Below are 27,594 nucleotides of genomic sequence, written 5' to 3'. Positions count from 1 at the left end.
TAATGCAGTGAACTGGGTAGCAAATGAGTGAGCTGGTGAGCTGCGGTTCTTTTGAAAAGAGCTGTGAGCTGTCAGCTCACTTCAATGATTCGATTCACTGGAACAGCTCAGGAGCGAATTGCCCATCTCTAGCGAGAACCAGCAGCGACTGAAACTGGATTCTGAGTCTGTTATTGGATCTAAATTTAGGTCTTGAACTCAGGGTCCAGTTCTCTATTCCAGACTTCTATTCGGTTCTTCTTAAAACCATAATAATACTCTTAAAGGATTATGCGGAATTTACTTTACTGTACCTCTATACAACCCATTTTTATTCATGGCGAAAAATCGTCTTCAAATTTCAGAGCTTAGTTCCGGAATATGAGTTTAGAATTCAGAGTCTGCGTGCTGAATTGGATTCTGGAAAATGATTGTAGTTCTAGAACTAAAATCCAATTGAGTTCTGAGTCTGTTCTATGTTCTAAATTTAATTCTTGAACTCAGTTCCAGTTATTAATTTCAGAATTCTTCAAATCGGTTCTTTTTAGAACCATAATAATACTCCCAAAGAATTAAGCGAAATTTTACTTTTCTGTACTCTATACAGTCCATTTTTAAATTAGTTGCAGTTTGTAGAACTTCCTTTTGATTTGCTATATAAAATGCACAGCACCGACTCGGAAGCCATTCATTTCGAATTTGGCTGTCGTTGTCAACGTATCGATTATTTTATTATAAAGCACTATACTGCTTATTTCATAATATTTAATTGCGTTTCAGAATGATTAATGTAACTAATCTGTAATCTAGTCTAGGCGCATCGTTTAAAATTCTAGTAATGAAAGAGGGGGAAGTTGCACAATTCAAACAATCGATCAACTATCAATTCGAATTCGGAAGTATAAATAAAGCGTGTCATATTCGTATTCACGACATCCAGTTATGTCTCTGACATTACACACCCGTACTTTTTCATATTATTGCTTCATTCGCCTTGCTCCACGTTGAGAATAGATACACATTCCTTGAAAATTTAACTAATATTCATGAAACAGCTAGAAACACTTATGATGTGTTCACTACTCTGCTCCTAATTTCATCTCAATGGATTTTTATCCATCCTATCGTTATTCATCCTATCAATTTTACAATCAAGTGAACTAAGTGAAAAACTTTCATCTCATATTTTTGAAGACTCTTATTGCTTGTCGCTTAATGTTTGAAGTTTTTAATCGTTAACTAAACAAGTGGCAAGTGAACATTACTAATTCTGAAGTCATCCAGCATTCAATGGTAGTGTAATTGTGCGAAATAGTGAAAATGTTCTGAGACGAATCGATTAGTAGATAATCAGAAACATGACGAACTGTAAATCTTGAGACGAGAATGTGTCATAAATTGAAAAGTGAGTTTATTTTAAATGAAAAAAACGATCACCGAAAAATTTAAAACCATTTCTTTCAATAGGAAAGAGTGACAATAGCTTTTATAATCATTTTAAAACATTTCACAGTGTGGTTCAGGTAGGTTGTAAAATATTCTTCATGTTCAAAGTAATGCGGTGACGGAATGAGATGGAAATAGGAACTCAGATGTGATAGGGAGCCGTTACCCTATATTAAATGACCTGCAAAATAAAAAAAGACGTGGATCTAAGAGATTGCTGGACCAATTTTAACCAAATTAAAGGCCACAATATCTGCCACAATTAAGCTTGAAAACAGAATATGGTTTCAATCAATCAATTAAACAAGCCATATAATATGAGAATCCGTTATGGAGATGTTGATATTTTTGTGTAGTCGCTTTTTCCGCCATTTTCCAACAGTATGCGTTTTTAACAAAGCACGATGAAATGACACTTGGATTCAAAATTGGATGCAATTTTCAATTAATTCATTTCTGTGTGATTGAATGGTTAAATACAGCACTCTTCAGCGTAGTATTTTTGGCTGGATTCGGTTTATACACGGCTATTTTTTTGGCAGTATAATTGTTCGATTGTGATGTGTTAATTTCTATGTTGTAAATTCTTAACAACGAAATTTTCATATTACTCAAACATTTTCAAAAAAATATGGTTATTTATTGAAACTGTATTGTTTATTTTAATAGAGCAATCGATTACCACTATTTCTTGTCATCATTTTCAGAGACATAGGAATATTGGGACGGAAAACATGTAGATCGATAAACAAGGTATCATCTCACTGCCAGGTAGATTGAGAAGGGTTTTATTGCCTTTTTCATATAGAAAGGCTATGTAATCGCTGTAGAAATCGACTTTACAACCGAGGCCCGAAGGACCGATTGTAATTTACCATTCGACTCAGTTAGTTGAGATCATAAAATTTCTGTGTGTGTGTGTGTGTGTATGTGACAAATAATGCTACTCAATTTTCGCAGAGATTACTGAACCGATTTTCACAAAATCAGATTCAAATGAAAGGTCTTAGGTTCATTTGGATCCGACTTTCGGTTCCGGAATTACAAGGAAATATGAATGAAATGATTATGAAAAAAATGCGCTCGGAAACTTCTTAACCGATTTTCACAAACTAAGAAGCACATAACAGGTCTTAAAATTCTTTAAAAAATCTCCTAAAAGTTGATCTAGATTCGACTTTCGGTTCCGGTTTTATATTGCAACTTTTGAAAATTTACAAATTTACATATTTTTCATCTGAAAAATATATATTTCAATGTGGCAACCCTGCACGCAATACGAAATTGAACAAAGCACACTGCGAACGGAGCCGCACGTTTCGACGCGTACCAGTTTTGCATCGTCGTTTTGAATGACGATTGGATTAGGGTCATTTCACCGAAAGCCATTTCGCCGAAAGGGTTATTTCGCCGAAACCTGAAATCGTTTTAAAATCGTAATTAGAATTAATTTTAAATAACGACAAACGAAAGATGATAGCGTTAACGCCCGTTTTGTTGACCTACAATTTTACTTCTTGAATGAAGATTGATTCTTGTACTCTTAATTAAAGATTGATTCATGAACCTTAGAACGGAGTTCCCATCAGTTATACAGAAGACATAACATACAGGAGACATTACCATTTCGGCGAAATTACCCTTTCGGCGAAACGACTTTCGGCGAAATGACCTATTCGGCGAAACGACTTCCGGCGAAATGGCATTCGGTGAAACGACTTTCGGCGAAATGGCATTCGGCGAAACGACTTTTGGCGAAATGGCTTTCGCGAAATGACCCGCTCCCTGACGATTTAAATGTTTTGACACTTATCGTCTTATAAATTCGAAACCGTAAGTCGGATCTGGATGAAATTGCACAGTATATTTTAAGACAATTTTTTCACAAGCGATGGTGAAACGAGGTGCAAATTTTAATAAAATTTACTGTTAAACTCATCAAGTTGGCAGATCTTATTAAATAGTGAATATATAAAACTACTTTGGGACTACTACTCCCCGGTTTACGCTTCCTAAAGCACCCATAATAGTGAAGAGAAGCTTAAAAAACAGAACTCACTTCGATTTCTCAGCAACGGTTAAACCGATTTTCTCGAATCATGATTCAAATTAAAGCTTTCATTGTCTTAAAATATACTGTGCAATTTCATCCAGATCCGACTTACGGTTTCGAAATTATACGGCGATGAGTGTCAAAGCATTTAAATCGTCATTCAAAATGACGATGAAAAACTGGTATGCGTCGATACGTGCGGCTTTGCTCCGTTCGCAGCGTGCTTTGTTCAATTTTGTATAGCGTGCAGGGTTGCCAGTTACTATGTGTAAGAAAAATCAAAGCCGTGTTGAATGAAATATATAGTTTCAATTCGTTATAAGGTGCTTGCGTTACAAGGTAAAACAAAAATTTTTTTTTTCATAAATACGTTTATTTCTTAAGGCAGTTTACATAAGTTTTTCTTCGCCGTAGCATCACTTTTACATAATATTCTTATCCTCATTTAATTCTAATATAGTCACAACGTTTTGCATTTATTAAAACATATTCTCTTATTACTTAAATATCATCTTAGGTAACTCGTCATTAATTATGAAATCTACTCGGAAATATTATTTGAACCAAACGATTAACTTCTATAAATTATAAAATAAGCTGTTATTTTCAGACATTTTGTTAATAATTTCATAAACTGTTTCGAGTTTGTTTGTATCATTACATTATTTTTATTCTAATTTAGCTATTGGTTGAACTCATGGACGCAGCTGGGATCAGAACTAAGTCTTGAAAGGGGCCTTTATTAAATTGAAACTCCAGTTTTCTTTATGAAATGATAAATAAGTTTCATGTATGAAAGGTCACGACAAGCAAGAATGTCTCGAACTGGGATATTGGATAGTCTACCTTGGGTACGCAAAGAATTTATTAGTTGAGATCTGACATCACGATACTCCACGCATGTCCAAACGACATGATCAATATCTCGATAACCTTCGCCACAAGCACAATGATTAGTCTCGGAGAGCCCAATTCGAAGGAGATGTGCATCTAACGTGTAGTGATTGGACATGAGTCTGGACATCACACGAATGAAATCTCTACTCACATCCAATCCCCTGAACCATGCCTTTGTCGATATTTTCGGAATAATTGAGTGCATCCACCGACCCAGATCATCTTTATCCCAAGAAGCTTGCCAGCTGGCAAGTGTTCTTTGGCGAGACGAGCTATAGAATTCGTTGAAAGCAATTGGTCTCTCATAAATTTCACCCTCAATAGCACCACGTTTGGCTAAAATATCGGCTCTTTCATTGCCAGGAATGGAGCAATGAGCCGGGACCCAGACTATAGTGATTAGATAATTATTGTTCAATATGTCGTTCAGGCACTGTTTTATTTTGCCCAGGAAAAACGGTTCAGTCTTGCCAGTCATGTTTGAGCGAATGGCTTCAATTGCACTCAGACTATCTGTGAAGAGGAAATAATGGTTTGGAGATAATGTGACGATTACACTCAAACTATAATGAACTGCTGCTAACTCTGCTATATAAACAGATGCAGGTTCTTGAAGCCTAAATGAGGCCGAAACATTATTGTTGAACATACCAAACCCTGTCGCTTCTTCAATTCGCGATCCGTCCGTGTAAAACATTTTCTCAGAGTCAATATGCCTGAACTTACTTGAAAATATTTTTGGGATTTCCGTCGAGCGTAGATGATCCGGGATTCCACGCACTTCGCGCTGCATGGATGTATCGAAAAATAAAGTTGAGTCAGGGGCACTTAGGATGCTGACACGGATAGGAATATATCTTGAAGGGTTGATTTCCTGTGACATATGGTTAAAATATACTGTCATGAATTTTGTTTGAGATCGAAGCTCGACTAGTCGTTCGAAATTATTAATTACCATGGGATTCAGCACCTCACATCTTATTAGCAGGCGTGATGAAAGCTCCCAAAATCGATCTTTTAATGGAAGAACTCCCGCCAGAACTTCAAGACTCATTGTATGTGTCGAATGCATGCACCCTAAAGCAATTCGCAAACAATGATACTGAATTCGCTCCAGTTTGATAATATGAGAGTTTGCAGCGGAACGAAAGCAAACGCATCCATATTCCATCACTGAAAGTATCGTTGTCTGATACAATTTTATTAGATCTTCCGGATGAGCACCCCACCAAGATCCTGTTATTGTTCGAAGAAAATTTACTCTTTGTTGGCATTTTGTTATCAGAAACCTAATGTGTCCTCCCCACGTGCATTTGGAATCGAACCACACCCCGAGGTATTTAAAAGTTAAAACCTGTTGGATCATTCTTCCCATCATATGGAGCTGAAGCTGCGCGGGATCATGCTTTCTTGAAAAGACGACTAACTCTGTTTTCTCCGCAGAGAATTCGATACCAAGATGAACAGCCCAATCGGACAAGTTATCTAAGGTATCTTGCAATGGTTTATGCAGATCAATAGCTTTGGGTCCAGTAACTGAAACCACGCCATCATCTGCCAATTGTCTTAGTGTACATGGGGTTACTAGACAGCTGTCAATGTCATTTACGTAAAAATTATAGAGGAGCGGACTGAAAAAAAAAACAAAAATTGAAAATAATATTGAAAATAATATTTTGTAATTTTATTTGAACTACTATTACTACATATTGAAGTATCCCCACATGGAATAAATTCACTTTTACATTCTTACTACTTATACTTGATCTTAGAAACCCAGATTAAATTTATTTATTTTCAATGCAAGAGTATGATTAATAAATCGATGCTTTAAAAAATCACAGCCTGGAAAAAATAAACAAATCGTAGTAAGCAGCTATTTTGTTACATTACTATCTCATGTTACGTTGATTAAAACAAAAGAATAGGTCAAAGATTTTCAATGTAAAGATTGCATATTTATCATGAAGTGGTTGGGTAGAGTTATTAGTTATAATTCGGTCATCTACCTTAGAACGGAGTTCGTTCATATAAAGGATAATTTTTAATAGGTGTGGGATGATTTTCAAAAAAAAATATAACACAAAAATTGAGAAAATTGATGAAATCTTTATTGGAATCGATAGAACGATCAATAATTTCATGTTTGAAAATGATTTCATGCAAATGTTGGCCGCGGATCCGCTTAAAATGGTCTCACTCTCCCCAACATATCGACCGGGATTTGGCGAATAATGCCACCAGCCCATAATCCACACCAAACAGTGACTTTTTTGTATGCATTGGTTCAAGCTGGACTTCACTCCAGATGCGACAATCTATTCAACCAGAAATGAGTTTCTTCGCTGAACTTAATTTTGCTGGAATTTTGCCAGCGTCCATTCAAGATTAAGTTATAGACCAAACGACGATTCATGATTAAATTATAGACCAAACTGAACAAGTTTGATAACGATACAAGATACGATTCACGCGTGATCTGTCAAATACAGTGTTGCCAAAAAGATACCAGCATAAAAATCATCCTTTATAACAACTGTCGTGGTACTGAATTTTCTTGTCTTAAATGAATGCAATACCACCATATGAATATATTTACATAAAAAAAATCAGTTGAATAATTTTTGAAATATTTTCAGTATGCTAAGGTGTCGAAAAGAAAATCAATGTACAATTTAAGCTTGATGCACCTAGATCTAAATTTTAATGTGGTACTACGAAAGTTATCACCAAAATAATCTAAAATATGGTTACTTTACTGGCAAACACGAACAAATCACCATCTTGTCGATCTTATTTAACCCATAACTGGTTAAAAAGTATTTCAGATTCTGAAATTGTGCACTTTTATTTTATTTTGGGCGCGTTCTACTAAGCATCCTTCAAAAATGCACAAACTCAGAATGTAAGTAAATTCTTGAGATACTTTCTTAACCAGATATGGGTAGAAGAGATTAACAAGAAAGTCATTTGCTCTAGCTTTCTGAGTACTACAGTAGTATTTATTTGATGGTACATCTATCATAGTTCACCGTGTAGGAAGAATAAAAAGCCAGTTGTCAGGTCTTGTCTAAGGTCGTTACATGTACGGCGAATACAGCTTACGGGCCATCTCATCTTTAATCCCTTTAATCATTTAACTCAAAGTAACGGTCGTCACGTATCACGTCAAATTCCTCTTTACGCGATACGCTATTATTGTGGTAGTCCCATAATGCCCAGGAATGACAACCACCGGCGTTCTCGAAATTAGCAAACCAAATTCACTTACCTGTTGCGCATGAAGGACTTCGGCAGCGAGCGACTTTTCAGTTTCATTTCGAACTTTCTTTTGATCGACGCCGAACGGGGTCGTGTCTGGGAGAAAGTTCTACACCGCATGGATGGCAACCGCAATCGTTTTCCGGTGTGTACGGTTGAGAGTCGGTCCCGTATTTTGGGTGTGTGTGTGCGTTGGTGTTTCCGTTTCCAGTTCGATGGATCCATTCATCAATGAAAGCAGTAACGGCGAGAAGAGCAGAAAGTAAAGGATAACAAAAATTGATGAAATAAATTTCTGGCACTAGAATGAATAGCGTTAAAGAATTTTTGTTGTTTCTTAGTGTCGACTTCAATAGATTCCTACACACTCACCCTTGGATTTTGGGACATGTTTTTATCTAAGATTGGATGAAATCGAAATATACGCTTCCAATTTGACATTTTCAGTAAATTGAATACTAACCCAACGGAAAACGTAAGTCCGTCTTTGGATTTGATGGCGGATAGAGCGTTCAGATCACACACTTGCACACACAGTGATCGTTACATAGCCAATAGAGTGTAAGTGTCAAAGCATTGTAGTGTAGATGATAGTCTTTTTATAGTCAGTATTGGTAGATGCTCAATACTTCGAATTAAATTTTGAATAACTAAAACATACTTTTTCTTATCCCTATCCAAACTCACATCTACAGATAGGGGTCGGCAGCCTTGCGTCATTTTTCACTTGACATTTTTTTGAAAACGCTAATCAAAGGTAAACCGTTTTTGAAAAAAAAAATAAAAGTTCCCTTAAGTTCCACTATGAAGAATTTCAACTATTTCATTATAAAACTAACGACAAAAAGATACAAGTAATTCTAATGCTATTTGCATTCATCATCAGTGTATCAGTTTAGAAGTCTGTTTGTGTTTTCAAACACGGTTTATTTTCATTCCACTAACCGCTCAAGTTTGTTGGAAATTAAAGGTATTCAAAAATCTCACGCTCTGACATTTCAGTATACCACCTTACCTTCATTGTGATTTTGTTTTGAAAAGATTCTTTTGTAATTTAACCATAAAACTTGAAAATTTATTGACATATGGCCCTTGGCTCACAACTATCAGAATTAAATTTATAATTGTTTCAGTTGACAAAACTGAACAATACTGTTCATTGTAAAGAAAACTATGATTAATGTGGTATTTGCTCACAAATACACACTCTAGACAGGCACGTACCCAGAAGGGAGGCCCGAGGGGCCCTGGCCCCTCCCGAAATCAGAAACAGAAATAAAAAAAATGTTTAATTCGAAGTGAACAGTGTCAAAACTAAATAAAATGAAAATTAAATACGGGGCAAAATAAACGACAATAATAAAAAGACACTTAATTATTCTGGATGACTGGAATATAAAAGTGCGCGAGCTTACCATAGTTGAGCAAGGTTCTGCAAGGGGACGGGTAGGTCGATGTCTTTCACGCAGCCCGCCTAGGTTCGATTCCCAACCCCGAACATAGGATCAGAAACTTTTTCTACCCCGAAGATTCGTCTCTTCCATAAGGTTGAAAAAAAAAAATCTGCGAATTAGAAAGATATCCTGTCGCTGGATCTCGCACATACTTACTTAGGACTAAAAAGACGAGTGCAAGTGCAGTTCGAGAACAAGTTTGGCTGGATCCATTATTATACGACAGAGAAATAAATGATTAAACGCTAATGGACTGAAGTCCGGCTTGAGTGCCTGAAAGGGAGGCTCAATGGGTCGGAAAGATCATGATGCCTGTTTTCTGGGATTGTCATAGTACCTTATGATCAAAAAAGAACCGGAATTTTCATTTTAAAATTCCCGCGCTTGTCCAATCGGTAAACTTTTATTCTCCCAACGTTGACAACACTTTTATACACATTCTGTCAAATTTTGACGCATATCGTACGATTGGTTTTTGTTTGGCGTTTGTACAAAGAAGTTGAAAATTTTTCGTGTGGCGATTTTTATAATGGTTGAAAATTTAGAACAACGTGCGTGCATCAAATTTGGTGTTGCAAATGGATTTAAGTGTTCCGAAACGTTAAAAATGTTAGAAAAGGCCTTTGGTGAATCGTGTCTAGGAAAAACACAGGCATACGAGTGGTATAAACGCTTCAAAGGTGGTCGTACAAGCTTGGATCATAATGAGATCCCTGGCCGCCCAACAACATTTGTTACTGAAGAAAACATTGAATTGGCGAAGCAAATCGTGTTGCAAAATCGTTCTGTACCGATTAGAGAGATTGTTGTGTTGTTGGGCATCTCTTATGGATCAGCCGAACGCATTTTAACTGATGTTTTGGGTTTGAAACGCGTCGCTTCTCGGCTGGTGCCGAAAAAGCTGAATTTCATTCAAAAACAGCGTCGTGTTGATGTGGCCAAAGGGATGATTTCTAACGCAGATAGTGACCCCCCATTCATCGAATGCATCATAACTGGTGATGAGGTGTAGAGCTATGAATATGACGTCGAAACCGCACAACAATCGACCGAATGGCGCTTCGAAGGCGAGCCGTTGTTCTAAATTTTCATCCATTATAAAAATCGCCACACGAAAATTTTTCAACTTCTTTGTATAGACGCCAAACAAAAACTAATCGTACGATATGCGTCAAAATTTGACAGAATGTGTATAAAAGTGTTGCCAACGTAAAGAGAATAAAACTTTACCGATTGGACAAGCGCGGGAATTTTAAAATGAAAATTCCGGTTCTGTTCTGTCCTACTAGAACTGTTATCTATTCCCAAACCAAAAGTCATCTCTGAGAAAACGATGTTAATTTTCGTTTTGGAATTTTAGACCGCTACTTCCGGAACCTGATACCGAAACCTGTATAGCTAAAGTAAGTTTGTATGGCCATCAACCAATATAACCTACAAATTTAGAAGATGTTTTCCGTTCTCCACGAATCGAAGTAAGGGATCTATCTTGGACCACTTCTCAAAATTCATCACAAGTCTTGTGGATTTTGTGCTCTAGAAATGGACATTTAGGCTGTGAACCATTTCGTGATTAATTTTAACTTTCGGTTGAAATCTGACACTCGAGTGGTTATTTTGATGTTGTCAAAAATAAATCTGCTCGAAAGCATGGTTGTTTTTGACAGATCGATGGTTATTTTCCGACACTGAAAAAAATCTTATATCAATTCTTTAGTCAAAATTATTTACAGTGCAAAATAAACCCAAATAACTTTCCATCCGTCAAACTTTGAAATGGGACGCAGTTTTATATTAAACTTAACTACTAGACACAAAATAACCACACAAGTGTCAGATTTTAATCAAAAGTTAAAATTAACCGCGAAATGGTTCACAGCCTTAGAAGGTCTTAAACATGTGGGATTGAAATGGCATGACATTAAACGTTAAGAAATGTAATATAATAACTTTCTCTCGGTTATAGTCACAAATTTTATATAAATATCTAATAATGATAGTTTCAGTGTAGAAGTTTAGGGTGTCTGTGTAAAAACGCCAGTAAATGGCGCGCCGGAATTTATCTATCTAAGCAACCTTCAGTAACATTATTTTTTTCATTCTGGGCCCCTCCCGAAACCAAATCCTGGGTACGGGCCTGACTCTAGGAAAAACTTTTCTACCTTCTCCTACTTCTGTACAATTAGAGCTGTAGTATTCGACGTTTCTTTTTCAAGAAAAAAAATGTTGATGTCTGACATTACGTTGTCTGGACAGTTTTTGGAACATGCAACATTGATCAAACATCGATATTTGGACTATGAATGATACGCTATATTTTCCATGAAAAAGGCCGATACAGAATGGCCTGAGTTTCACCATAGAATAGACTTTGCAATCGATTATATTTTGTTATTAATATTTTCTATCTGATATACATAAAACTAAATAATTCTAAAATTATAAATTTCAACATGCATACATCTGGTAGTCATTTAAATTTCATATTCAACATAACTTTTTGTTCTCTCTTACTGTCGAACTTTCGGGATCTGAATATAGTTTCGAAAAAAGTTTTCCTGAGCAGTATTATTCAAGCGTTCCAAAGAGTGCCCCTTTCAATATCTAACTATACCTTATGATAAAAAAAGAACACAACAAGCGCGGGAATTTTAAAATGAAAATTCCGGTTCTTTTTTGATCATAAGGTATTATAAAAACTCAGATTTTCTTTGTTGGTTGGTTGGCTCTGCAGCACCTCCCTTGGCAAAACCCTCTGGATTTACCACCGTACCCTGACCGCTGTCGTCTGATTGGCCTGGAATCTTTAGAGCGACGAAGAAAGATGCAGCAAGCGTTACTTGTTGCTAAAGTAATCAAATTGTTATCTTTTCTTGAATTCTTCGCTTCTCAGCGATCTCTACGCTCGACGAGTCTACTTCAACCAAGATTTCATCGTACTACTTTCGGACAACATGAACCATTGACAGCATGTATACGTGCATTTTCCAGAGTTGAGCATCTCTTTGAATTTGGTGAGCCGACGCACAAGTTCTCACAGAAATTATTAAGTGTATCCTTGTTATAAGTTTGTTCGTTGTACTTCGTGTTATTCATTAAGACTTTTAATTGTCAGATGGATTATTTTAACAAATAAACAAATAAACAAATTAATATTTGCACGAAAACGGAAATTCTAGGGAAACACAAAGTGAGCCGAATCGTGCGATCCCACTTTGTCTCAAAGGCGGACTGTGTAATGAATTCTTACTCGACTGCTCGTTTCTGAGTGCTCCATCAATCCGATTGACAGTGACATTTCAAATGTCAATGGATTTTCGCTCACCTTATGAAAGTATTTGGATAAAAGTCACGCTACTTACGAGCAATTCCAGGGATGAGTTGACGAAAAAGTGACTAAATCAGAATCAACCTTCTCCGATTTGGATGAAACTTTGCATATGGCTTCAGTATGGCAAACCATAAGTTTTGAACCAATTGAAAGGTCAATCCGACTCACGACTGATTTTTAAAAAGGGCGTATGTATTTTAGCATTTCACAAAAATTGCCTTTTTCAAATCGTTGTAACTCGGAAACCGTTAATTGTACAAACATGGCGTTTAGGAAGAAGTTGTAGGGAATCGATTGGGCACTTTAAAAAAATATACACTGAAAAAATTTTTTGATTTTTTTTTCGATAATTACAAAATAATCCGAAAAAGTTGAATAAAAAAAAAGCATGGCTTCAATTTTTTTTGATAATTTTTGTTTTAAAGCTGTTATTAAAACCTACAGATTGATGGCTATCCAATCTGTGCCTTTTGAAAAATGAAGAAGTTATAGCTAAAACAGTTTATGGGAATCGTTGTAATTCGGAAACCGTTCATCGTACAAAAATGGCGTCCAGGAAGAACTTGTAGGGAATCAATAGGGCACTCTAAAAAAAATATACACTGAAAAAAAATGATATCCTTTCTGTCGAAGTTGTAGGGAAGAAAATTAGATTTTGAAAAAGGCAATTTCCGAGACATGCAAAAATACATACGCCCTTTTTAAAAATAAGTCGTGAGTTGGATTGACCTCTCCATCGGTTCAAAACTTATGGTTTGCCATACTGAAGCCATGTGCAAAGTGTCATCCAAATCGGAGGAGGTCGAGTCTGATGATGTGCTGGAATTGCTCTTACGTCATTTTATTACTTTTCAGTTAGAGGAATGGACGTTGCTGGCTAAGGTAGGTCTTTTTTTTGTTTCTTGTCAGAAAACTTTAGAGGAGGGGGAGGGGTTCAAGGGATCGTAAAAAGGGGGGAGGGAATTCAAGGGAAAAGAAAAGTTCGTCATCTACAATATTGACACTGCAAAACAATTTATGAGAACAAAGTATGAATTGTTATGTTATTTGAACTTTTATTTAATAAGTACTCTATTGTTCATGGAACTCAATGTTGAAAAATCTTACATTGAGGGGGGGGGGGGTGAGGGGAGTTTCTAAAACTACCAAACGTCCCCCCTCCCTGCGTACGGGCCTTACAGTTTATACTGGAATTCTAGGAAGAACGGGTCATTTATATATCCGAAAAAACTTGAAGATTTTACGCCCAATTTTACGCTCTTAATCGATAGCCCGTGGTTTTCGAGGTACAGTATCTGCAGCAAATATTTACGTGATTAATCCCCCTAAAAGTGAGATAAAATTAGTATTTTAGCTCAGAATGAATATAGGGGCCAAATAACTCTAATAAACTTGTGCAGAAAGTCATTGCCGAGGCAATTTCAAATTTCAAAAGATACTATTTTCGTAACTTAAGAAGAATTCTTGATACAAATTTTTTTCTAAAACCAATTTATGTAAGAAAACTTATTTATTTTAAATTTATTTGAAATATATTTCAAAACTACAACACTTTCTCGAAAATATTATGCCGCTATCATATCAGATTAATGAAATAGAGCCATTTTTCATGTTTTTTTTTACATGATTCTAACTTGTCTCTCATCAAAAGGCACAGAAAGATGCAGATGAGACCATGGCTCGGTTGAAGCCAAATCTAATTCGGAAACGGGGTTTCCACTGCAGTTCGCATTGATTCAGATTTCATGCTGAATTCCACATGGAATTCTGAATGAAAATTTTTAACTCACTCGGTGTGAACTGAATAAAGTCGTACCTTATTGGCCGCGAAATGTCGGTAAAATCGGAGACATCACTTCTTAATCCTTTGCTATTACATCTGGCGTACCACAAGGAAGTCACCTAGGACCTCTTCTGTTTCTAATTTACATTAATGACGTCAATCTCTCGTTGAGGTGCTCTAAGCTCTCATACGCAGACGACTTCAAATTATTCTTCAACGTGTGCTGCTAAAACGATGCTAAGTTCCTTCAGGAACAACTTGACATTTTCGGAAACTGATGTCAGGTCAAATGAATGGTACTGAACGCCTATAAGTGTTCCATAATAAGCTTTAATTGTAAACGAAATCCAATAATGTTCAACTATTCGCCTCTAGGTGTTGAGCTACATAGAGTAAGCTGCATCAAAGATCTTTATGTCATACTTGATAGCAAATTAACTTTTTTTGAGCACATATCGTACATCTTCTCAAAGGCATCCAAGCAATTCGGTTTTATTTTCCGAATGACGAAGTCGTTTAAAAACATCCACTGCTTAAAAGCATTATATATTGCCCTTGTTCGCTCTGTATTCGAGTTCTCGGCAGTAGTCTGGTCACCTTATTACCGTAATGGAGTGCAACGTCTCGAAGCTGTGCAGCATAAATTTGTCCGATTTGCTCTACGTCAGCTGCCTTGAAGAGACCATTATAATCTTCCTAGATATGAACACAGATGTAACCTAATTGGACTTGAGTTACTTAGCGATCGACGCAACGTCTCTAAAGCAATGTTTATTTCCGATTTCATACTTGGTCATATAGACTGTCCTGATCTTCTCGGACAAATGGATATAAACATCCGACGCAGAACTCTCCGGAGCAACTCTTTCCTCGTCATGCAGTTTGCTAGAAGGAATTACACGAAGAATGAACACCTGTCTAGTATAGCTCGCATATTTAATTGGTGTTATACAATATTCGATTTTAATCTATCTCGTGTCATTCTCAAACGTTTATTTATAGCTTTTTTTAAAACTTGACATATTATTGAATGTATTTTAGAACCTTCGTATGTAATTTAATTTTGCTACAAATACTACATAACACAGTTAATGTTTGTATGTAAAGTATAGCATGTATTAGTTTTAAGTAAAAGTGTATCATTTGGATTTTGTATTATCTCTTGGTACTAAAAGATGAGGAGGTTTTGCGCCCTTTTGAGTAAGAACTAATAGTTGGTCAACTCAAGAGGGTTTTTCCCTGCTCCAATAAACAATAAACAATTTGATTCGGAATATATTCTGAGCTGATAATATGGGAAGTCGTGCCAAAATCAATACGGATCCCTCAGCTGTTCAAATATCGGCAAAATCGTTCCGAGTTTCTAGGAAAAGCTAAAAGTATGTGTTTTCAAGATTCTTTTTGGTATACACGTAAATATAATTGATAAAATATCTATGACGAAAAGGAAAAAAAAACTATTTTGACATCTACCTGAATCCAACCATGTTTCTGCCAGTTGACAGAACTTTTATCAAGCGGGCTAAAGCTCACTACGACGGCCAAAATGAAAGCAATAATAGTCAGTGCTGTAGAACTTCATTCAATTCAATTGAAATCGAATGTGTGCCTAGACTGACGAGCACTCTACTGCAGTAAACTTCACATTCTTAAACACAACTTTCGCAGTCGCACCGAATGAGCATCATCCCGTCCTTCATTCGTTTCTCTTTCCCCCGAAGCTCAGTTTAACCATCATCAGTTTATTTCTTTAAAGTAACAAAATATCTCTTACAATTCAATGTGAGAGGTTCATGTAAACATTCGAATTGGTTCAAGATAATGAATGAAGGTAAACCAGTCTTGATAACTGAAATATCAATTACAAAATAAACATGAATTAATTGTTCTCTCTTTCAGTTTTCATTATTAATGTTTGGAAACATATCTCAATACATTTCAAATAGTCGAAATTATCGATTTAAACTTGCTGGTGATGATTGAAAACTCAAATAAGAACCGCCACCCTCTATTTATCATTATGGGCGGAGAGAGTTTTGTGTTATCGAGTTGATGTTTATGCCTATCCATTCGCACTTGCTCACTACCCACAGTGAAGATAAAGAGGACAATAAAACAGGTAGACTACTTGACACTACAAACTGAACAAGTAAAATTTCAAGTGACTAGGTACGGTTATTCAATTGACGATGAATTGATTTTCATCTAATAATATACGATTGAAATGCAGTTTTACCCGCACTGATAACAGTAACGATAAAAATATACACAAAAATGGGATCGGTCAACCAATTGTTCCACAACCATATTTATCGGAGTAATAAAACACATTTCTTCCTTTTCTTTTTAAAAGATACTGTGAAAAACATGTAGAAAAATGTTGCCACTGATGTGTAACAACATTATAGAAGGATCAATTTTATCTGTAGTCTGTAACTGTTTTTGTTAACATCCCCTTGATGAGAGATTGTTTCTAAAAATTGTGGAATTTGATTAAATAATAACATTCCTTCCATTGCAAGAATGATGTGCTTTGATCAGTGTTCCGTTAAATCAAATTCTCTATGAGCAATAAATTATTATAGAATGAAATAGAACATTAATCACAACTCACTTAGTTTTGACACATGATATTGTGAATTCCAGTGAAACAGAAGCCATTTGCTTTGCATGCAAGCGTCACGACTCAATAGTGAATTAGAGTTTTTTTCGGTTAAACTTTATCGCACTCTGGCATCAGAAATGATGAGAAATCACCATGGTTTTCTATTCATTCGCATGCCGTAGAACCGACGACTATGCTCATACATAGCTACGATGCAGAACTCGTTTCCAGTATGGAAGATGGGAAACAATTTTGGCAGATTGAGCTGTTCAATACAATTCGACCCGGCTGTTTGCTAAAATTCCTGACCGAGTTATGCCAACAGAAAACAAACATCGACGTCAACATAATAGAATCTGCAGTTGTTGCATTACGTGCGGAGCAGCGGTGTGCATTTTTTGTGACCGGTCAACAAAAAAAAAACTTTTACCATGATAAAAAGTTGGCCACGATGATAAATAGCCTCTTTTTTGACTTGGTGAGACAAGCAAAGTTGGCGCTCTTTGTGTTATCGGAAATGCTTGAAAATAGTCTGGAAAATTTTTGTTCTAACTACATGTAACGAATATAATTCCGGGGTCAAGTTTCATGGTAAAATCAACTAAAAAATAAGTACACGGATTCAAATGAAGAGCATACAATTTCGAAGATTTGTGTTGAGAAAGAAGACTTTGTTCTGCATTGTAAAATCCTTATTATCTTATTATTGGACCATCGTATCAGCCCTGTTTAGAGTCCCACACTGGCACAAGGACGACAATCAGACGCCCTTAGCATGCGGAACGACGCTCGGATAGACTCGCTCTCTAAAAAGAGAAGACAATCCCCCCTTTCGTATCAGTATACGACCATGGTCCCGCCGGGGTTGGTTGATAATTGACTCATGAAAGCGGTATACGATAAAATTGGTCGAGAATAGCTATGGCAGATTATGCATGAATACGGTTTTCCGAATAAACTGACACGATTGGTCAAAGTAACAATAGATAGATCTTTCGAAAGTCCGTACAGCTTTTCTGTTTCGCTGACGACGTTGATATTGTGTCCGTAGCTTTGCGAAGATGATGGAAACATACTTCGGACCGAAAGCCGACGCTAGGCGTATCGGACTGGCCATCACAACAGCTGAAATCGACTGGAATGGGCCGGGCATGTCATTAGGATGTCGGATGACAGTGCAGTGAAAATGTTTCTTGAGTCTAATCCGGCTAGGACAAGAAAAAGAGCAGCGCAGCGAGCAAGGTGGATCGATCAAGTGGAGAGTGATCTACGAAACATTCGTGCCATTAGTGGCTGGCGACAAGCAGCCATGTACCGTATTATATCGAGACGTATGCTTGATACAGCAAAGGACACCCCAGGACTATAGCTGCTAGGTAAGGTAAGTAAAGAAATGGTAGTTGTAGTCATATCTAATTATTGAGCGCCTATGGGAAAATGATATGAAAAAAAATTAGACACGTTTAGTACCATCATGTTGGAGTGACACCATTCCACAAATGTATGAAATTTTGACCTGAAAAAGATTTCTTTTATCAAATAATATTATTTTCAGTCATCCGCTAACGATAGTTTAAAAATTGTACTAACATGTTTTGTTCCTTGAGATAGAGAAAAAATATAAACGGTCCTAAATGACTTCCTACAGATACTTCTGTGGGCCCGGGGACACGTGTCCCCACTGCCCCTCTGTAAAAGTGGCTCTGCTGTAGACGCGATTGCAGACATCGGATCATGAAAGATGTGTAAAATGCTAGGTTAGTAGATGTTGAGCGTTTTAGCATGAAGCCATGTTGATTTTCAGCTACATAGTCGTTGCTCTTATGAGTAATGAAGTCGAGAACTATTATTTCAACTCATTTGGAAACAGCCCATAGTGAAGCTATTCCACGGTAGTTTGTAATATCAGATTTGTTGCGTTTATTAAAAACAGGAAACATGTAAGGCTTGCTTCAGGGGTCAGAAAAATGATCCTAACTTGAGGGCTTGTTCAGGAGTGTTCTAGTTCTAGATGCATAATTTAGGTCAGTTTCAAAATTAAAATCGGAATTTCATAACACGAAAAACTGGCAGCCCCAGTGGCGTTTTACTCGTGATTCAAATGATGTTCATACGTTATATATAACAAGAGATATTCACGATCGAATATTTAACACTCTCTCAGAGGGTAAATATTGAAAACGGCGCCTCATGGTCATTCACGACAAAATCGTTTGACCGGTCTCCTAGAAATTCGAGTGTACTTTTTTCATATTTTTGCACATTTTACCCTGTTACTCCCGAGCCGAAAGCTCTATTTGAATAATATTCAATAACTGGCTATGGGACCAAGAGACTTTTCATTCGAATCTAAGGTTATGAAAACCGGTTCAGCCGTTTCTGGGAAAAATTGATTTATTTCCGGTTTGGAGTACACGATAACTTAGTCAGTCGATAAAACACAACCGCTTACGTTCGGGACGGAAGAAACCAAGTACAGTATTGTGTAGTGAACAATAGAACGACCTCGAAAATGAGTGAACCAAACGAACAAAAGCTACCGCCGGTATGAAAGAATACAATTATTGTTGACTTCAGGCAGTGCAAAATTCGACCTTCGATACGAGAACTTGAAGGTTTTCTTAAGGAGCAAATGCATCTTGACATTGAACATGTGCATTTACTTCAATGCAATAAGACAAATAATATTGTTTACATCCAGTTTTATAAAGAGTTAGATGCAATTCAATTCGCAAAAGACAATAATAATGTGCATTATGTGGAGCACGAGAACATTAAGTACAACATTCCAGTATATATTGAATATAGTGCTATAGAACCGCGTGTGCATGATCTTCCCTCAAGCGTCATCGATCCTTATATTCGTAAAACTATGTCCCAATACGGAGAGATTCTCTCTATCGAAAAAGAAAAGTGGAAGAACTTTTTCCCCGGTAATCTAAATGGCGTACGTTTGTTACGCATGCGCATGCCTATACCTTCTTAGGTAACTTTCGGTCAGGATACAATAATCCCGTGCAAATCACTTGTTACCTATGACAATCAGATGGCCACGTGTCAATATTGCCAAAAAGCTGTTCATTACGGTAAGCCATGTGATAAACTGGACAAGGAGACAATCACACCAAAGGACAACGGTGCTTCCTTCACACCAACCCCAAGCAACCCCAGTTCACCTTTGACAGTCACCAACAACAGTGAAGTATCCCCTCCAACGAAACCATCCAACGTAACCCCTATAGAACAAAGTACACCAGCTGCAGTTAACAGCTTACCATCCAACCAACTAGCAACTGCAAACAATGTACAACAAGGCGCATCTACAGCAACTAGCAACGAAATCAACAACAATACCACGACAATGGATGACGAGACGAACCACGAACAAACTGCCCCTCAATCCTCGCAGGAGGTTAATGGAAGCTACTCTCCCCCTAGAAAAAGGGTGACAACGAGATCCAATACAAACAATTTTTTAGCTAAAAACGCAGCTCAATCGGCCACGTAAAGCTTGTACGCAAATAGGCTTGAATAAAAATATCTTTTATAAAAAAAATGTATTTGGTCATCAACTAACCAAATCTGTCCATTTCAAGAAGTAAACGGCTATTTTGAATGTATTTGATTGAGTTTTCCTAGTTGAGACACACACACACATTTTTTCAGTTCGTCGAGCTGAGCCGAATGGTATATGACATTGAGAAGTCGGTTTTCACTGTGATTGCATAACCTTTCTATATGAGAAATGCAAAAAAGCATTCAAAATAAATGGTACTTGATCGCTAAACATTCTAGGACTTGAAATATCAACATTAGGTACCGTCCATAAACCACGTAGATCAAAATCTGTTTTTTTAACCACCCCTCCCCCCTCCATGAAAATCTACCTTTCTTTGTTGCAAAACATTTTTTTAATCATTTTTCGGTGAAAAGTTGTATCAGTAAGTCTTCAGTCACTGATAGCTCAACATGATATTTTTATAGTTTACATTCTGTAATAAGATTAAATAAAATCTGATCCAGTGCCGTTGTCATAAGGTCTTAGTAATTCAAGATATTCAAGAGGTAAAGATATACAATAAATCTCCAACGGCTTCACTGGATAAACGATAAGAAAGAAAATGTGTTTCCCTATAGAGTTTAATATCTTTTTCTTATTCGTGATCGGCTATAGATGAGTGATAAAGTTTGCTTCAGATAGAATTGGAACAAAGACAATTGCCTGTATTTCAGTTATTTATTATTGAATTCAAGATCTTTTATTTATACAAATGTAGCGTTTTCTTCATACTTTTAAGCAAAAATACGGATAAAATTATTCGTCACGGTTTCAAAGGAATTCTCGAATTTTTCCTGTGACACGGCTCATTAGGCGGCGCACACCTTCTTCGTCCATCGTTTTAGCTATCTTATTCCACCAGGTCGTCATCTGATTGATGTTTTTGACAACCTTTTCCTTTGCCTTGGGTCTCCTCTTCATGGTTGTCCAGTATTTCTCAATAGGGCGGAACTGGGGGCAGTTGGGTAGGTTAAGGTTTTTCGGAACAAACTGGACCCCTTTCTCTGCATACCATTCTTGAACGACTTTGCTGTAATGACAGCTTGCCAAATCTGGCCAAAACATTACGGGATGGTCGTGGGATCGAATGAACAGCAAAATTCGTTTTTGGAGACACTGTTTTTGGTATAGTTCTGATGTCTTTGTCTTATTTGTAACGAAAACTTTCGTTTTTTTTACCATAGCTGCAAATGCCCTGCCAAATCATAAATTTTCTTGCAAATTTGTCGGCAAAAACAAATTTAAATTTGGTTGGAACATACCCCCGAGCCGTTGCCAAGTAAAATTTTTGATCTGGGATTTGACCGAAGTCAGCCTTGACAAAGGTTTCATCGTCCATCAGAAGACACCCGTCGAACTTGGTCAGCACCTAAAAGCAAAGTCTTGGCATTACATTCCTTTGGTGGAATTTGGCCTTTCTGTTTCAACAGACTTCGCAGCCGATTCTTAGTGTACAGAATCATTGCATGGCTAGTACTATGGATCCTACTGACACTATGAATCCTTCCAGGTCGGGGCTCGCACATACGACAACTGGCTTGTAAGACCAGCATCCTATGCAATGAACCGCCAACCCAGGTCAGCACCTGGTCATATAGCTTCCGAGCACGAATTTTGACCAAACTATTCTGTTTTATGGTCCAATTTGGCTGTTTGCTAGCTCGATACGACTTGATTCCTTCTCGGAGTCGAGTTCTCCTCACGGTACTATGGGCAGCACCGAATTTTCTGGCCAAATCACAATATGAGCAGAAGTTTGTTCCAATTCTAAATGAAGCAAGCTTTAAATTCTGATAATTTTTTTGTCACCCTACTAACATCGGTCCTTTGCCGATTTCCACTTCTATAGGAAATAGAACAATGAAAGAGAAAACAATAGAGTCGCCCCCTCCCCCCTTGTAGACAAGCGTAGATTTTTGTCAGACCTTACTTACAATCTTACTTTTCCATTTTTCATTTGCAGGTGTCGCTACTGAACATTAATCTGACATTAGTAAGTTTGGAATCCAAACTCGATTGACGGTAGGTACAAAACAATGTTGACCAGTGCAACTACCAAATCAGAACTATTTCGGATGGAGCGAAACGCCACACGACCAATCTCGCAATCCGCGCACAAATGGAAGCTAATTCTATTATGGATCTGCAGTCGACAACTGGGCTAGTGCAGTGACGGCACAAAAAAAACAGAAACCTGTGCATCCGATACGATTCAAGGCTTAACGGACTTACCTCGTTTTCCTGTCACGTGCATCGCTCCCGGAGCCAGCTTTATCCGCAGCTACCGCCGCACCCCCCTGGACACACGACGAAGCCTGACGGTGATTGTTGTAGCCAGGATGTTTTCTTCTGTTCGGACTACGATTGACTTTATAATTGCTACTATTGCTTTTAACACTGCTATTGCTACTTCCTCCCCCACTGGCACACCCACCCGTTACTACTGTACTACCGGCGGATACCGAGTGGTTGGATTTAGCCTTCTGGTTCAGCTGATCGGATGGGATGGATTGATAATTGCTTTTGAAGGATGACGACGCCGAACAAGGTGCCGTCACCGTTGCGGTTGGGAGTTGCTTGACCGACGTCGCTATTGTCGTCATTGAGGCCGACGAAGATGGCCCCAGCCCGTGGGAAGATGATTTCGAAACACGGTCACGTGTGATTGGCATCTCGTGTTCACCGAGAAATGTGATCGAATTTGCTTTCACAATTACCGGCGACGGGGCCGTTCCGTGTCCCGGATAATAATAACGATTGCCACTTGCGCCGAATGTCGACGGCAGATCGCCGTCGCTAATTTCGATATTTTTCTGTTTCTTCAATGGATGATGCCCCACGCCACCGTAGCTGTTGGCCTTGACCGGAACCAACGGGGCCCCTCCACCGGGGCCGGTCGGACCAATGTCACCGATTATTATCACTTCACCGTCTGCACCTGCACCACTAGCAAAGTCACCACCGAAACTCTTTCTGTTCAAACAGTTCTCACTACCCGATTTTGTTAACTGATTCTGTTCGACCGTTAGCGTTGACGACACGCCACAGTGTGGCCAAAAATCACAGGAACTCGCGGTACAACTGAAATGGATACAAAAGGGGGAGAAAACATGTTCAAAAAAATGGTTGCCCAATTTCGTTACTAGTTTTTGTTTTTTTTATTGTTTGTCTGTTTGTTTGATTTCATTTTTACTAAATTGTTTGATTTTCTCTTTTGGATCTACGTGCATCGGCAAAGAGCTTAGAACACTTCGGAATCACTCGATTGGTTTAACAGTTCAAAAAGTTTCTAGTTTAACAGTATCGTTTTAGTTATTATCGTTAATAAGTGCTTTCAGTTGGTTTATTTTTTTTAAACTACCATTTTCAGTATTTTAAAATCATGCTTTTCGTACGGTTTCAAATTCCTTGTTAGTAGTCTTGTTAGTTTTACGCATAGGCTTTTGTTTTGGGACCCTCTCGCAGCACGTCGCAGAGAATCGGGTTAGTATGTTTAGGAGTGTACGTGATTACCAAACATGGTTAAGGTGCAAGCACAGTCATCACTACTTGAGAGAATTAGTTCTGTTTGCTAGGAGAAGGAATTAAGCAGTTCAATACCTTCCAGTAGATGGTGTTCCTGCCCCAGGTACAACAACGTTACGCGACTCTCTTTGCAACAGTTTGTTTTTGGTAGCGTGCAAAAACTTTTTCACCAGTTCGGCTTCCTTGAAGGCTGCTGCCGCTGAAGCCGAGGTCTTCTTCGGAACAACCGTCGGTGGTTGATCGTCAACAAAGTCCGATGTTATCCGTTCGTCGTACTCGGAGTCGGGCGTTAGATTTCGCATCAGATACATACTGGGAGTTTTCTGATAGTGTCCCATTATGGACTCACTGGCTCCAGGTACCGGCGACCGTGACAAAACTCTCCTCTGGCCGTAGTTGATAATCGGCGATCTGCTCATGGCGTTCCGGCTTACGTCATACTGTAGGTCATGCTCATAAAGTCGACTACCGTAGGTGGTCTGCGGACTTCGATTTCTCGTCGTCGATGGTTGGCTGTACTCGTTACTTGACGAGGTCCCTGTTGATCCGAACACACGATCGTGACTGTACGATCTGCCTTCCGCGTTGACGTACGCCCGTTTCTCACCGCCCATCCCGTAGTTCTCATCGAACGAACGACTTTTGTCGAAATCGTGTTCGTACAAACCGTAGTTGTTGTTATCGAACGATTTGCTTTTGTCCACGTCCAGTGCGTGCGAAGCCGTTTCCCGCCGTAGCCTATCCAGGGTGCTGGACGGCGATATCTGAAAGGCGGAATGAAACGAGTCCTGCGAAAGTAATTGACTGCCGGTCATTTTCCGGGAAGTTGTGGTGGTGGTGGTGTAGGTAGGACGCTCCTTCGGGACGTTCCCCAAGCGTACGACCACCTTGTGGGGTTGCGTTGCCGGTGTGATCGGCTGTCGGTTCGGTGAGCGCTCCGACAGCTGAAGGGATCTATGGAAACAAAATTGAAATGGTGCTTAGTGCAATGTGAAAAGCTTCTTGAGAGTGGTGTGTATAGAATGAGTCTATTTTTTTTTTGTAGGGTCCAAGCTTAGGTGCAGGATTCTACGGCTTTACTACGGCTGTTGCGAGTTTTTTTTGCATGTGGCGCTGCAAACGTGAATAGAACGGATGAAACTAGATTACTGTGTTCGTGCTAGCTCTAATGTGAGGAATAGATTTTTTAAAGGTAGAGAAAGGTTTATCGTTTTCAGTTTTATGTGATAAGGTAAATTTACTGTATGTGTGTGTGTGGATAATGTTTAAGATTGAATGGAAATACACTTTTCAAAAACTATTTTGGATATAATCGTTGCTGGATGGACTGGCAGATCACGGAATTCTCTTGAAGAAATTTGAACAATTAGGTGCTTCTAATAGTGAATTTCAAACATATTTATCTATAATTTTCGGCATGCCAGAAACTCGAACGATAGCATTCTATGTTATGTTTTGTTTAATTTGTAGAATGTATTTCAAATACATCATTTCTTGCATTTCAAAGCAATCAATGCTTTGAATTACAGAATTGCTGGATTCATTCCAAAATTGGTTCATACATAATCTTGACATGACAGTGGATCGAAAAAAACTTCTATTTCACTATGACAATATATTATACGATATATTGTCATAGTGAAATAGAAGTTTTTTTTCGATCCACTGTCATATATAATATTATACGAGTCCCGGGTTGGCGGTTCAATGCAAAGGGCGCTGGTCTTACAAACCAGTTGTCGTATGTTCGAGCCCCGACCTGGAAGGATTCGTAGTGTCAGTAGAATCGTAGCACTAGCCATGCAATGGTTCTGTACACTCTGAATCGGTTGCGAAGTCTGTTGAAACAGAAGGTCAAATTCCACTACATGAATGTAATACCAAGGCTTTTATATATTATACGACGTTTTTTTAAGACTATGGGAGAAATCTTATGACATTTCGATTAATAAGAAAACAGTGGCAGTCATTTAAGTGAAGTTACTTTTGTCATTTTAAAACCAATTAATTTCAAACAATTACGTGAGTTAATTTTTCTTTTCCTCTTTATGCAAAAAAAGTACAGACAATGACTGCAAAACTGTTATCCGGAGTCAGTCGAAAAGAGCCATTCGTTATTGGTTTGCTGAATTTAAACGTGGTCATACAGACACCGATGATGGGGAGTGTTCTGGTCGTCCAATTGAAGTGGTTACTTCAAAAAAGTTCACAAATTGGTTATCACACGGCAGTATGTTTACAATTATGCATTAACATTTGACCACCATTCGACGTTTACTTATAATCGATCCAAAACAACCACGAGCTAGTGATTCAGAGCAGTGTTTGCCCATGTTTACAAGTAATAAATCAATTTTCTAGCGTCATTATGTGACAATTGATGGAACATGGATCCATCGCAACACTTTTGAAATAAAACGTTCATCATCTTAGTGGACTGCAAAAAGATGAGCATGAACTTAGCAAGGCACCTCTCGTCGATGATAACGCAAATAGGTGAATAATTTGTTGCTAATTAGTTACGGTTATTTTGAATTTGCTGCTGGTTTTTTTATTTTTTTTCTCATATGAAATTACCGTAACCAATTTGCAACGATTTAGCAAACAAATTACTCACTGCGCTTCGATTTGTTTTGAAGCATATTTGGGAGACTGGCATCGCTAACTTCATATGAACTTAGCGAAGTACTCAAAAAAATAAAAACAAATTGAGCAACACATTCAGAATTACCGTAACTAAGGAGTGTATGGAAAATAAGCTATCCACATACATTTGTGTTGTACGCATGTATTTATGATGGTTTTTTATGCTCAGTTCACAGCATGCTATGCGTTTGGCTGTCAGCTTTCGTTTGTTTACTTGTTTGTGCGGTTGAAATTCTGCGTTCTCAAAATGTTGCGTATTGCAAAGGGAAGTAAAACTAAGGTTCTGGACACATGGCTAAGTGAGAAGAATATTACTATGCGCAAATTGGCGAAGCGATTTGGAATTCATCATGCCAGTGCTAAAACCATAATTAATAACTTTTTTCGGTTTTTTAACGATATCAAACTAACTGGAGATTATAAGAGGAGAAATAATATGAAATCATAGAGCCATAGTACTCAAGGAAGAGCAAGGATGTAAAGAATAAAGTGCGGAAAAGTGAGACGTGACAAGGGTCATTAATAAGTTTGTGGAACACTATTATTTGGATGAACTACCAGGAAGAGGCAGAAAACCCGGTTCTTTCAACCCGAAACTGGACCAGAAAGTGTTATCTCTAATCATGAAGAACAAATCAATGTCAATACGTGATTTGGCCAAAAAAGCAGGAACTAGTGTCGGAATGATCCAACGTATCAAAAGAAGAAATCACCTGAAGACCTACAAGAAGCAAAAAATCTCGAAACAAAATGTAGAACAGAAAAAGCGAGCAGCAACAAGAGCCCGGAAATTGTATTCGCGTCTTTTGCAGTGTCCGGATGCGTGCGTTTTGATGCACGATGAGACTTATGTAAAGGAGGACTCAAAAACCCTTCCAGGTCCACAATACTTCACTGTCGTCGCTGGGGAGGATGTGAGCAATGCGGACAGGTCGATTCAAAAGGAGAAATTCGGTCGAAATGTACTGGTATGGCAAGCAGTATGTTCCTGTGGTTTGAAGTCAACCGTTTTTTACACTACCGGAACTATAAATGCAGAAATCTATCGATCTGAG

The 27,594-nt window shown here is 38.0% G+C and overlaps 1 protein-coding gene across 4 annotated transcripts in view; it reads right to left on the bottom strand.

Annotated features, from left to right (window-relative positions):
- Window positions 1-27,594, bottom strand: part of LOC131439010 (uncharacterized) — an 803,522-nt gene that overhangs the window by 168,176 nt on the left and 607,752 nt on the right. For all 4 annotated transcript variants that reach the window (XM_058609483.1, XM_058609481.1, XM_058609484.1 and 1 more), the window contains 3 exons: window positions 23,969-24,847; window positions 22,601-23,449; window positions 7,647-7,745 (listed from right to left, as the gene is read on the bottom strand). In XM_058609483.1, coding sequence (XP_058465466.1) covers window positions 7,647-7,745; window positions 22,601-23,449; window positions 23,969-24,847 — 1,827 coding nt within the window. The remainder of the gene's footprint in view (window positions 1-7,646; window positions 7,746-22,600; window positions 23,450-23,968; window positions 24,848-27,594) is intronic.

This window comes from Malaya genurostris, chromosome 3 (assembly GCF_030247185.1).
Source record: "Malaya genurostris strain Urasoe2022 chromosome 3, Malgen_1.1, whole genome shotgun sequence".
NCBI lineage: Eukaryota > Metazoa > Arthropoda > Insecta > Diptera > Culicidae > Malaya > Malaya genurostris.
Note: the sequence above shows the minus strand (reverse complement) of the source record. Positions and strands in the feature narration are given on the sequence as shown.